Source organism: Triticum dicoccoides, chromosome 2A (genome assembly GCF_002162155.2).
Source record: "Triticum dicoccoides isolate Atlit2015 ecotype Zavitan chromosome 2A, WEW_v2.0, whole genome shotgun sequence".
NCBI lineage: Eukaryota > Viridiplantae > Streptophyta > Magnoliopsida > Poales > Poaceae > Triticum > Triticum dicoccoides.
In genome coordinates, this window is record NC_041382.1 from 96,798,599 (window position 1) to 96,812,222 (window position 13,624).

At 45.6% G+C, this 13,624-nt stretch overlaps 2 protein-coding genes and 1 long non-coding RNA gene across 4 annotated transcripts; 2 read left to right on the forward strand and 1 right to left on the reverse strand.

Annotated features, from left to right (window-relative positions):
• The first annotated feature begins 1,647 nt into the window (after positions 1–1,647).
• LOC119359085 lies at positions 1,648–2,920 on the forward strand. The gene is made up of 2 exons (XR_005172374.1): positions 1,648–1,828; positions 2,521–2,920. It is a non-coding gene; the product is annotated as an uncharacterized LOC119359085 (long non-coding RNA).
• A 1,459-nt stretch (positions 2,921–4,379) lies between these two features.
• On the forward strand, positions 4,380–9,768 carry LOC119353577 (pre-mRNA-splicing factor SYF1-like). The gene is made up of 7 exons (XM_037620197.1): positions 4,380–5,683; positions 5,963–6,288; positions 6,367–6,551; positions 6,646–6,816; positions 8,155–8,355; positions 8,723–8,974; positions 9,064–9,768. Exons 1-7 carry the CDS (start codon positions 4,473–4,475, stop codon positions 9,517–9,519), a joined length of 2,802 nt encoding a protein of 933 aa, XP_037476094.1. The 5' UTR covers positions 4,380–4,472; the 3' UTR covers positions 9,520–9,768.
• A 286-nt stretch (positions 9,769–10,054) lies between these two features.
• Positions 10,055–13,624, reverse strand: LOC119353579 (nodulation protein H-like). 2 transcript variants are annotated; one of them, XM_037620199.1, is made up of 7 exons: positions 12,918–13,624; positions 12,665–12,820; positions 12,218–12,459; positions 11,870–12,128; positions 11,222–11,401; positions 10,664–10,819; positions 10,055–10,572 (listed from the first exon to the last, which is right to left on the reverse strand). In XM_037620199.1, exons 2-7 carry the CDS (start codon positions 12,665–12,667, stop codon positions 10,396–10,398), a joined length of 1,017 nt encoding a protein of 338 aa, XP_037476096.1. In that variant the 5' UTR covers positions 12,668–12,820; positions 12,918–13,624; the 3' UTR covers positions 10,055–10,395. The 2 variants fall into 2 exon arrangements, with proteins under 2 accessions (XP_037476096.1, XP_037476095.1); XM_037620198.1 differs by lacking the exons at positions 12,665–12,820; positions 12,918–13,624 and having other exon boundaries at positions 12,218–12,501.

Consider the following 13,624-nt stretch of genomic DNA (forward strand, 5'->3'; position numbering starts at 1 on the left):
CATAAGACAAGAAAATTTGCAGTTTATGTGTATTTAAACTATGTTTTTACGTTTGTAATTTTACATAACATAAAATATTTTTTACGGGAATTATATATTTTCTTATGGTTCTTTTTTGCGTCGGAAATAAGACAAAACTTACGGAACGTAAAATTACGATGCATTGATGATAAAATAGAGGGGGGGTGAAGAATAACTAATCCTCACCGAGGATGACGAATAGCGCGACCCTTTCCTATATATATATATATATATATATATATATATATATATATATATATATATATATATATATATATATATGCAAATTGCTATTAGGGGCGCCGGCGTGGGCAACCTTGCTATTAGATGCGTTCCTCGCAATATAGGAGGACTTGGGAAGCTTGCTAAGTATTACCTCCGTCCCAAAAATCTTGTCTTAGATTTTTTCTTCTAGATATGGATGTATCTAACACTAACACAAATCTAAGACAAGTAATTCAGGACGAGGGAGTAGGTGTTTGAGAGAAACAGAGGTGTCGACTTGAGTTTTGTCATTGTCTTTGGCAACATCTTTTTATAGTGGTGCTCTTGCGACTGAGTTTTCTCTCTCTACCGTGGTGGTGCCATAGGCCAGAGGAGTTTTCGACCTCATAGATTTTCTTATACATATATGATCAGTTTTGTTAATTGTGTCGTGTTGCTTTTGCCGGTTTGATTATTTGCGGAGTTGAACTCTTTCCTCAATGATGTAGTGAAGATCTTGTGGTTCAATAGCCTGCACTTGGGATTATTCTCGGACCAAGTCCGGTCATGTCTTTCCATCTACTTTTGGATGGACGACTCAACGGGCTTTCGAAAATCTTTGTCGATAATCAAGTTCATCCTGATGACCGAGTATCAATCTATGAAGTCTTAGAAATATTTCGTCTAGCAATATTTGATTACGTGAAGAAGATACCTCTACTGGATTTTATTGTAGTTTTTAGCTGTAGAAATTACTTTCTAATCTCTTAATTCTTGGCTCTAAAGCATTGTATCTGTAATTGTTACGAGTATGAATTAAGTTACATGTATTATAAGAAAAGAACTCGGAATGGTCAGAGTAACTACTTCTAAATGCATTATGTTGGCAGGATGACCCCGGGTAGGCCCAAGACGGCAAACGACGCTTCCAAACATCGGGGCGGCCAGCGCCCCTTGGTCCGGTTGCCCGGCTGCTCCAGCCGGCTCGCCACCCGGCTGCTCCAGTCGGCTCTTTGTCTGACTGCTCCAGCCAACCCGCTACGCGTGGTCAACTGCAACATCGGCCTGACACGAACAAGACAGCCATACCGCGGCCATGCCGTAACTACTATTGTTGATAAAGTATACACTATTCACTCGTCATACTCGCCGTCATGTATATTACTACTTGTCCCTGGGCACTAGTGTAAAGTGACCCAGGGGGCAACTCCCTTGGAGAAGAAGGGAAAGTATCCTGTACTCCAGTGAATTGGGTGCTCCGGCTGCACCGTCCACAGCAGAGCCGTTAGATACAAAATACAGGAACAAGATGGAACGCGAACCCCCCACCCTTCAAATTTTGTAAAAAAGCCCCACGTAAGCTAAGAATAGCTGTAGTGTCCACGCCACTTAGCTGTGCTTATTCCCGGTTTGGATCAGAAAGAACACGAACAGGCTTGGGCATCGGCGGACCTCGCCGTGGGCTGCGGCAGCACTTCCAGCGGACAACTAGCCCCACCCCTGCCCAGCCCTTATCCAAGTCTGCGCAACCCCCTCCACAGCCATACACAGCGGCCAGCTGCGCCATCTGCCGTCGCCAGAGAAGAGAACTCCCAGCCTTCAGGTATGCTTTTGGATGTTACTGATTTGTGTCATTATTATGTATTTTGTATCTAATCCATTGTTCCCTTTATGCTGATTTTGTGAGTTGTAGGTTGTAGCCAATCCTATCTTGAGTAGAATATGTTTATATCTCTCTGTATAGGAGTGCGCGGCGCAAAATTAATCAACGAAATTGCTATATTTTGCATATACTATATATTCTAGCAATTGTGTATAAGAAAATTTCAGCTATATATGGTCTGACAGTGTATATTAGTTGACGAGTACCAAGTAATTTTATCTACCTGTTCAAGCCCTGAGCGTGAAGTGGTTGTTGGCACAAGAGTGAGATTCTACTTGAAGGCAAAAGATTGAGATTCATTAACACCTGCAATATGTTCCTACAGGCTAGTGGTGACAAAATGTCATTACATTCCTACAGATTTGCCTTTTTGGTGCTATCACGCTATGTGTCCATGCCTCCATGGCATAAAAGACATCCTAAATTATGTTGCTGTACTCAGGACCATTTTTCACAAACACTCTTTTCTTAGTACACATAAATGCCAATGCATTCCATACACATTTTCATTCTTCGCTGCTTTAGCATGGGATTGTTGTTTTATTTAGACCTTGATGTGCTACAGCTCTCATGAGAACCTAACTCTTTGTTGTGCTAAATGTAATGTCTAACACTTTTTCTGCACCGAGCAGGGAAGGATGGAGTTAATGACAATCGTTGCTCCAAGTGTCAATTCTGGAGTTCAAGTTCTTTTTGTGTGTGTGGATATCAGTTTAAGTTTTTTGAAGGTAGTGCTATCCTAGCAGCCAGTGGCAATTTTTGTTTGATGTTACACACGCTCCTGGTCATATAGGAGTTGAGGTTTGGAATCATTTAGATTGGAAAGCCAACAAAGGAGTATCTGAAAAAAATGCTGAATATTATCCATAAAGCTAACCTTATGAAGTGTCATGCTGATGCAAAGCTTTGTACATTAACTTTCTTTATATAACATTTGTATATGTCTATACTGGAACAGATCTTTTCATTTTGTTTGGAGACAAAGTTAGTACACATGCTGGACAGAAATTACACATTTAGTTAAGATTGATACTCAATGGTGCAATTTTCAGAAAATGCTTGGAAACGAAACCTGTACCACGGATGCTACATTAGGACGTCTTCTAGTACATTGAAACATGTCAACGGTCCAGGCACACCTGAGCCAAACCATAGTACAGTCGTGCTCTTTCTATTCCAAACTGTGAGCAGCACATGATGACATGTGATCGAAATGTTACAGGTATTCTGTACTTACATGGTGATCTTTTTGCAAAATTCGAAGGGTGGGGAGTTTGGGTTCCATCTTGGCCTATATTGTGTATCTAGCGGCTCTGGTGTGTATGGTGCAGCTGGAGCACCCATTCCATTGGAATACAGGATACTTTCCCTGGAGAAGAAGTCATTCCACAACATCCATCCACTCACGGGCTCACTTGGTCACAAGCCACAAAGGCTCCAACGCCATACACTCACGGACTCCACAAATAGATGAGCATATATCTCTCTTCTGCCTTATCTGATACAGCTCCAGGAGCAACTCTCTACCGCTACATACACTGCATAAATTATCAGACATGCAAGAGTAAGGGTGTTATCTTCACATGAGGGCTCCGAATCTGGGTAAACCACCGTGTACCATAGTTGCCATGTTTCCGGTACGGTGGGAACAAGGAACGGGAACGAGGGACGGGAGTCGGTGGCTGAAAAAAATAGGGTACAACGAGGGTATACATCTCTCGAATGATTTTTTTATAGCGGGGACGCGATCCAATCCGTTTGGGTACGATGGACCCGGTACGGTACCATGGGTCGACGAACGCAGTTCCTGAAGAACGACGACTCCCTGACGGTCATAATTCCTTGTTGTTAATGAATCCCTTGCAACTAATGGACTGGAGGAAGAACGAGGAGTCCTTGAGAAAAGAAACGCCGGCGTGAGTAAATTATGCCTCGCGTTTTGGTTGTTGGATCCTTGAACCTGAATCGAGGAGCAGGCTGCGGGGACGCTGAATCTTCATCGAATTGTACCGAATCCGACCTCGTTCCCAAATCCGATTCCGGGTCGATGAATCGGGATCGAGGGACGGCCTACCGTTCCCCGTTTCCGGCCACTATGCCGCGTACTATTACCCAATACCCGTCCCGGATCTCCACTGCAGCCTTGCCCTCACCTCAAAACCACCCCCTGGCATCTGCCGTGACCCTACTCATCCCGCGAGAACACCACGACACATTATACATGCTTATTATAAACACTATAGTCCCTCCGTTTCATAATTTTGACAGGGCAAGAATTATTCTAAAAGTAGTGTTTGTGAAAAAAAAAAACTCGGCGACGCCGGTTGTTCTGTGCAGCTCGGCCCAACCCGCTGCAGTAGGCGCCGCCTCGGGAGACGAGTCCATCCCCCGCCCACACAGAGTCCAACGGGCCCGAAACGACAAACAAAGAGGCACCGAGAGCCCGCGCCGGCCTGGTACGTACACGCAGCCTCTCCACCCGGCCGTCGTCTCGCTCGCTGCAATTCTCTCCTCCGCCCGCATCGTCTCGCCCCCAAATCCTAAACCCTAGCGAATCGGGTGCCGAAGCCGACTCGCCGCGACGATGCCGTCGGCCGCCGCGGGTCCGGCGGAGATGGCGCTGGCGCCGCCGGCGAAGGCGGCCGCGCTCCCGTTCGCCGGGATCTCGCCGGACCTCTACCCGACGGAGGACGACCTGCCCTACGAGGAGGAGATCCTGCGGGAGCCCTTCAAGCTCAAGGGGTGGTGGCGCTACCTCGTCGCCCGCGCCGCCGCGCCCTTCGCCAAGCGCGCCGTCATCTACGAGCGCGCGCTCAAGGCGCTTCCGGGGAGCTACAAGCTCTGGCACGCCTACCTCCGCGAGCGCCTCGACCACGTGCGCCCGCACCCAATCTCCCACCCGGCCTACGCCTCCCTCAACAACACCTTCGAGCGGGCGCTCGCCACCATGCACAAGATGCCGCGCGTCTGGGTCCTCTACCTCACCTCGCTGCTCGACCAGCGCCTGCTCACCCGCGGCCGCCGCAACTTCGACCGCGCCCTCCGCGCGCTGCCCGTCACGCAGCACGACCGCATCTGGCCGCTCTACCTGCGCCTCGCCTCGCTCCCGGCCTGCCCCGTCGAGACGTCCTTCCGCGTCTTCCGGCGCTACCTCCAGTTCGACCCCTCCCACGCCGAGGACTTCATTGAGTTCCTCGTCTCGGCCGAACGCTGGCAGGAGGCAGCCGACCGCCTGGCCTCCGTGCTCAACGACGATGGCTTCCGCTCTGTCAAGGGGAAGACCAGGCACCAGCTCTGGCTCGAGCTCTGCGATATCCTCACTAAGCATGCTGATGAGGTCGCAGGGCTCAAGGTGGATGCCATACTGCGGGGCGGGATACGCAAGTTCACCGACGAGGTTGGCAAGTTGTGGACCTCGCTCGCTGATTACTATGTCAGGAGGACCCTCTATGAGAAAGCAAGGGACGTCTTCGAGGAGGGGGTTTCTTCAGTGATGACAGTGCAGGAGTTCAGTGTGGTGTTTGAGGCTTATACACAATTTGAGCAGAGTATGCTTGCGGCAAAGCTGGAGGCAGCTGAAGAGGATGGGGCTGCGGGGAGCGACGAGGGTGAGAAAGGGGGCAAGAAGAATAAGGTGGAGAAGCTAGAGAAGGAACTTGCAGCGTGTTGGTTGAATGATGAAGATGACACTGATTTGAGGCTGGCAAGGTTTGAGCGGCTATTGGATCGCAGACCAGAGCTCCTTAGCAGTGTCCTGTTGAGACAGAATCCACATAATGTGGAGGAGTGGCACAGGTGAGACTTGATATAGCACCTTGATTTATCAATCGGTTCTGCTTGACTTACATTAAGCCACTAATATTGAATATAAATCAATCCATCCATTGCATTTATTCTCAAGGACAAGTTCCTAATTGCTTAGTGGTAGCGACTCTCAAATCTTATTTAAAGTTAGTTGAAGCCATGGAATGTGAAATTACCCTGTCTAGTTTTTCTTTTACTTCTCAGCCTAGTATGCATTTTAGGTGGTCTCCAACTTGACTGAATTGTCTAACAGTGCAATAATATGTGCAGGAGAGTTAAACTTTTTGACAAGGATCCCGCAAAGCAAGTAGCGACATATGTCGAGGCTGTGAAAACTGTGGACCCAATGAAGGCAGTTGGGAAACCTCATACTCTATGGGTGGCATTTGCAAAGATGTATGAGAAACATAACCGCTTAGATAGTGCTGAAGATATCTTTAAAAAGGCCACACAAGTGAACTATAAAGCAGTGGACCACTTGGCTACTATTTGGTGTGAATGGGCCGAAATGGAGCTCCGCAACCAACATTTTGACAAGGCAATTGAGCTGATGAGGTTAGCCACAGCAGAGCCCTCTGTTGAGGTGAAGAGGCGAGGTATAATTTATTTTGCTCAGTTGTGTTGATTTCTTGTATATTTGGCAAACCATTTTTGCTGACGATTTACATTTTCAGCTGCTGCGGAGGGTGACGAGCCGGTCCAGCTGAAATTACATAAATCTCTGAAATTATGGAGTATCTATGTTGACCTGGAGGAGAGCCTTGGGTCGTTGGAAACAACCCGTGCTGTTTATGAGAGAATATTAGATTTAAGAATTGCCACTCCTCAAATAATTCTTAATTACGCATTTCTTCTTGAGGTAGGATCTTTGCTCAAAGTACATACTTTTGAAGTTTCAAGTAGACTTGTCCAATTGATCTGCAATGGTTGTTTACTATTTTCTTCCTCTGCAGGAGAACAAGTATTTCGAAGATGCATTTAAAGTGTATGAAAGAGGTGTAAAAATATTCAAGTATCCCCATGTTAAGGATATTTGGGTGACCTACCTCACAAAGTTTGTAAAGCGGTACCAGCGAAGCAAGTTAGAGCGGGCAAGAGAGCTGTTCACGGAAGCTGTCGAAAAGGTAAATAAATTATCTTGTCCCTTGAATTTTGTCATCGGTCTACTTATGCTGCCAAACACACACCAAACAAGTTAGAATTTCCATTTGAGCCTATATATATAGCCCACAAATCTCCTTACCTAGGGGTGATCATGCATTTCCATTGGTAAATGACTCAAATTCTACCATGTCAGTTTTATGATTAGGCGAAGTACTATTGTGTAGTGTCAACTACCATGTACACGTTCATATATATATATATTGTCCATCTCATATTTTAAAATATTCATGCACATAGAACTTTTAAAAACATCCATTCTCGATTTTTAGAACAAGGTATCACCCTGTTGGCTAGGCTCGCAAGGAGTAGCCCACTCGTGCTCGAGGCCTAGTGGTGCATGATGCTTAGAGACTTCTATAAAAATATGCCTCTAAAGGTGTCCTGAATGGTCTTGTTTTTTTTTTTTGATGTATTTGAAAAAAAAAAGAATGGTTGTTTCCACATACTTAAGATCAAATCAGTTTGGCGACCTCAGGGATGCAAAATCAAAACATATCACAGTTTCATATGAAAACACAAAGCTTCATGATTTAAAACTTTTTCCCTGTCAATTGTCGTCAGTTACCACCTAGTAGGATAAAAAATACCAATAACTATTCCCCCAGCAGATTTTTTTAGGGCCTGTCTAATTCTAAGTTGCGTGATTTTTAATTCATATGTCGTCATATCAGAGTTTCATATGAAAATCGAAACATATCACAGTTTCATATGAAAACATGAAGCATCATCATGATTTAAAACATTTTTCCTACTGTTTGTAACTAGAACTGTTACCAACTTGCATGTGTCAAATTACGTTTCTAAACTGGTGATCTGATCACAAATTCTGAAGGGGAGCCTTGGCGCAGCGGTAACGCTGTTGCCTTGTGACCAGGTCACGGGTTGAGTCCTGGAAACAGCCTCTTGCAGAAATGCAGGGAAAGGCTGCATACAGAAGACCCAAAGTGGTCGGACCCTTCCCCGGATCGTGTGCAAGCGGGAGCTACATGCACCGGGCTGCCCTTTTTTTTATCTGATCACAAATTCTGTCTTTGCTTCGCTTCTTAAGAACAAGGTCATAATAATTCTTGTGATGTGATATCATTGTTGCTTGTACTTTGCTATATTTGCACTTGTTGATTTCCTGTTTTCTCTCAGAACCTTCTGTTGCCGCTTCTTGTTATGCGATTATATGTGCACTTGCTTGCTTATTTAGACAGAAACCATTCTTACCTGTTCTTTTCTTGCATCACATACTCATCTAAAATATTATGTTCCATAAATTGTCTTGTTACTTACATTTTGCTTCTTTGGCTCAGGCTCCGCCGCACGAAAAGAAGGCCTTGTATTTGCAATATGCTAAACTGGAGGAAGACTACGGCCTCGCAAAACGTGCCATGAATGTATATGATGAAGCTGTAAGGGCTGTTCCCAACACTGAAAAGATGAGTATGTATGAAATATACATTGCACGTGCTGCTGAACTTTTTGGTGTTCCAAGGACCAGACAAATATACGAGGTAAGTGTATTATCTTGGTTTGTCTCTGGTTTTCCGTTCTTGCTTTATAATGTTGCTTCTGGATTGGCATTTTCAAGTCCTTGTTCCGAGATCCATTTTTTGTGGATTTCTGGCATGGCAAATGGAATAGATTTATAGTGACCCAGCTTCTTAATCTTGTTTCTTGCTGATTAGTTGCAATAGTTCATAACACATGAATCTTCTATGCTCCCTCTAATGGCCAAATTTGTGTATAAAAAAGTTCAGTTGTTATTTTCTCTACATTTCACACTCTAGATTTAGCCTGCCTGCTCCCACAATGCTGACAGATGTTTTAGTGGTAATACATGTACTAACTTTATTCCTGGCTTTCTTGGCATCTTTGCAGCAAGCTATAGAATCTGGTCTCCCAGACAAAGATGTTATGGTGATGTGCATGAAGTTTGCGGAACTTGAAAGAAATCTTGGAGAAATCGACCGTTCCCGGGCTATTTATATCCACGCCTCCAACTATGCTGATCCAAATTCTCACCCAGAGTTCTGGAAAAAATGGAACGACTTTGAGATCCAACATGGTAATGAAGATACATTCAGGGAGATGCTTCGCATCAAGCGTACAGTGGCCGCTAGCCGCAGTCAGGTATGTCACTTGGATCAACTCTATAGACAGTTTGGCATCAATGAACATCCTTGCGTTGTAAACTGACGCTGTACTTGTGCCATGTGCAGACTCATTTCATCCTTCCGGAGTACCTGATGCAAAGGGACCAGAGGCTAAACATGGATGAGGCGGTCGACACTCTGACGCGTGCCGGTGTCCCGCAGGATGAGATGGCCGCCTTAGAAAGGCAGCTAGCTTCTGGACCATCCCCGGCGCCAGCAGCGGCTCCAAGCACCAGTACGACTCCTGCAAACAGAATGATGAACTTTGTTAGTGCCGGAGTAGAGGCACGGGCCGAGAGCAGCACGCAACAGGCTGCTGCTAACAACGAGGACATCGAGCTGCCCGACGAAGAGAGCGACGAGGAGGACGATGTCCAGATCGCGGAGCGGGCTGTCCCTGAAGCCGTGTTTGGCGAGCTCGGCAAGAGAGCCGCAGAGAGCAGGGAGGAAAGCTCTAGTGCTCAAGAGAACAACGAGCAACAGCTGGGTGCTCTCGAGAGAATCAAGCGAAGGCGTCAATAGGGTCGAAGATTGTGATCCAAGCACGCCATTACCTGTCGTTTGAGCCTAATGATGTTGTAGCTGTTACGTGTAACATGTTCTTGCTAGCGTTTGCTCTTCTTGTACAAGGATTTTGCAGGAGTTAATCCGGTGTGGATCCGCAGCGTTTTTCTGTGTACAAACTGTAAACTCTTGGGACACGTGTCCATCATTTTCAGTGAAATTTTGTCGATTTCAAGGATGAACAATGGACTGGCAGCTTTGTTTGGATGGTGGCCAAAGTTTACCCTACCAAATTTTGTTTCATGACCAAAACTTTGGCCAATAACTCATTGTGCACAACCAAACTGCCATTGAATAGCGTTCGCTTACCACCGCTCTCCCAGCTGATGTTCGCTGGGTAACATTACCAAAACTAAACCAATATTTTGGCTAGTTAAATATTTGGCAAGGCAAACTTTTTTTTGGCTTAAAACCAAACACATCCTAAAGCCTTTGTACTGAGAAATATACACATTTGTTTTCAATAACTCTTTTCAATAATGTATTATCCAAATTTGATTTCAAATAGTGAGTTACTTCGTAGCTCACAGATTTGTCCATAGAAAGCATAAAAAAAGGGAAAGAAATGTAGCTGAAGAAAACCAAAGAATACACCATCACCAGATGCCAACAATTTTGAGCTACTCTGTGTGGTCTGAAAGTAATGAACGCCTAAAACCTGTACATTTTGCCCTATTATTTCCATATCGATCTCTAAGCTTCATGCACTTTAACTACCTCATTGTACAACATAATCAACCCTCTGGAGACTACAGGTCTACAGACTTCCACTACTCTGTGGTCTGAAGAGTCCCTTGCAAATGATCTTGAACCTACATCAGAATCCCGAACGCATCACTTCACGTAATCTGCGCCATCGAGGAAACGCGCGTACTCTGTCCTGTTGAGTCTGCTGTTCACATCCTCCCAGTTCCTGACAAGATCCGGAAGCGGGCGCGTATGGATCTTCACCTGCCTGCTCACCAGTTTCCTCACCGGAACACCGAGGAATTCCTGCACCTGGAACAATACCTGCACACACAGAGGCAGAGACGTGCTATTAAGGTAAACCATACTCTATCAATACTTCGTTAGGGCATCCAAATGAGTTCTACTCCAGTACATTTCTGTTTCTGATTATGTCCTCGTAGTAGAGGATCATGCGCCGTGTCGTGTTGAAGCTGTCCAAGCAGTCTCCCATGTACTTCTCGACGTCCCTGATGTTTGAAACCAGGGTTGACACGTCCAGTTCTGGTTTGAATTTTGCGAGTATCTCGGCCTGGCAGAGAACAAAATAGACTTATCAGATGAAAGCACCAGCTAGTATGACCAACAGGTTGCAAATGAAAAGTCAGTTATGATGGTTGTTCGAAAGAGAGAGGAAGTGCATCAGTGTGCACCGGTTTAACATTTTATTCTGCTCATTCCAGATATTATCGACAATGGCGTTACAATCTTTCTTAAATGCAAAAGCAGAAGATTAAAGTTTGACCAGAAGTTCAAAGTTAGTTTTAGGATTTTAGCATTTCAGAGCCCCATGTCAGCAAAGAGGTAGTTTAGCTGTATGGTTTCAGAACCAGGGTAAGAAAACAAGTGCCTCGCATTTATGCGAAAAAACGTGAGGGAACAGAGCAAAGTCACTGCAGTAAATTTACTGGAATTCTCTGTGCATCGACGATACCTCTTCTTCCGAGTGAACGTGAGATTTATGGGTTCCATTCAGCTGCTTTGCATCTCTGTCATAGTTGTTGGCCAACACAGAGATAAGCCTGCGCAATGTATTTCTCCTGAAGAGAAATATCACTGAGACACCCTTCTTGTTCAAATAACTAAGTATTTCATCATGATGGTCCATAAAACCCTGGAAAACACAACCATAGCAGTTAATGACATAGAAATATTTTTTTCACTTGTTATCACTAGGCATAATGTTGTTAATGCTAACGGTACACTGAACAATACAAACATCAACATCAATAATCATGATTGACCAACCTGGCTTTTAGAAAAGTTTGGTATCATTAACGTGACCTGACATAGCACTGACATCTGAGAAATGCAGGCATGTTATGGTGTGGTACACTTCAAAACTCTTAACTGCAGTTTCAACATTATCTGAACCTTTGGCAAGCAAACCAGATCATAAGGCCAGTTTGCTCTCCATATTTCTATCCACAATAAATAGACTAGATTGCAATATAAATAACTATGGCAAGGCACAGCTTCAAAGTGTACAATTTCTGAAATCACGGATAACAAAGCAGCCAAACTACCGAAGAAATGCTGAACCTCCAAACATGGACCGAGAAAACAGATGAGGTTTAAATACCTGATTTAGCATCCACTTGAATCCAAATGCAGCCGTGCACTCATTCTTTGCTGCACTTGTGAGCCAGTCCAAGTCATACAGTTTGTCGAGTGTTTGTACGATGGACGATATATTTTGTCTTCTATCCACTCTGTTGAATATTTCGCCGTTCGAGCTGATGTTAGGGTGGCTGTTTAGCAGTGTCTCGAACCATCCACTTCCCGATCTTTGCATCGACACGATCACAAAGAACCGAACAGGATTACACGAGCATTCCGCCCTATGGAAAGAAACATGTGTCAGAAAATCTGCATACTCGCCAGGGGGATGCCAATAAAGAGTTTGTCCATCCTATAAAAGGAAAATTACCTGCTGTAACCCTTTGGCTTTGGGAAGTGCACGTAGGGCAGCTCCTCACTTGGAACATAAGGCTTTGCGCAAACATGTTCATCTTGTTCTTGTGCACCATTCTCCTCCACATGCTTGCTCTCCATCCTTATCTGATTGAAGGAGAGGTAGCACACATAGAGGCCAAAGAGCGCGATGAGGAAGACGAGGGTCGGCCGCGGCGGCAACGACGCCCCCTTGGAGCCTTTGAGCGGATATGGGTGCTGCAAGTTATTACCAAATCCATCCATGGTCAGATACTGCTGTTGCTAATACTGAACAAATAAGTAGCACCAAATCCATGGTGAGATACTGTTAGTAGTAATGAACAAATAAATAGTACCAAATCCATGGTGAGATACAGTTACTAATAATGAACAAATAAATAGTAGTAATACCAAATCCAGAAGCAGAGCGGTGGTACGGTACCATTTTGTGACTGAAAGTCTGTAGCAGAAGAAGATTCAGTGCGTGGGCCGGGTTCTGGTCCTCCTGCTCGCGCACAGCAGCAGAGTAACATGCCGAGGTCTCCTCATGGATGTCAGCAGCAGCTGGCCATGTGTGTTGGATGAATCGTCGCGCATCCTGGTAGGTAAAATTACAAATTCCTGCAGTCAGCAAACCCAGCAAAACACTCCCGCAAAAGAAAAGAAAAAGGAAAAGAACTCGTAATAGTACATACCAGCACCTAAGACTCTGCTAATTTCAAGAAAAGAAAAGCACCAGGACTCTGCCGAAAGGGATGCTTCCGGGAAACCGGGAGAACCCTAGGCTGAGGGGGAGGGAGAAGGGAGAGAAGCCCCGGGGCAGGATTCGGCGCCGAGAAATGGCGGAAAGGAGAGTTGGGCGAAGAGCGTTCCCGCGAAATGCCGGCGCGAATCTGCCGCCGAGAGCCTCGGCACGAAATCAGGAACCCGCGGGCCGGATTCGAGCTCCGAGGCGGCGAAGAACCCAAAGCCGGCCGGCTGGTTGGAGCAGGAGCAGGAGCAGGAGGCGGAGGAGGAAGACGAGCCCAGGTGAGATTTTGCTTCCCCGCGCCGCACAAGACAGGCAGCTCTGGGAGAGACCACGCGAAAAGGGAGGAGGGATCCCAACGGAACGGAAGAGTCACACGGCACGAACAGCCCCTCACACCTCAGCTGGCGCGTCAGCAGGAATCGCTCCCAGCTTCCCTCCCTCCCTCTCTCTCTCTCTCTCTAATTTATAGTAAGAGTGAGGGAGATAATGGAGCACGAACGAGCTCGGGTTTTTTTAAGGAAGAAGAAAGGAGAAGGGAATGGAGCAGGAACGGGTTTAGAGTTTGATTATTCGACGAAAGGGTGTGAACGACCGACGGGGAAGAAGAAGAAATTAGCTCAATTAGTTAATGCGGAGGAATTAGGAAATTGG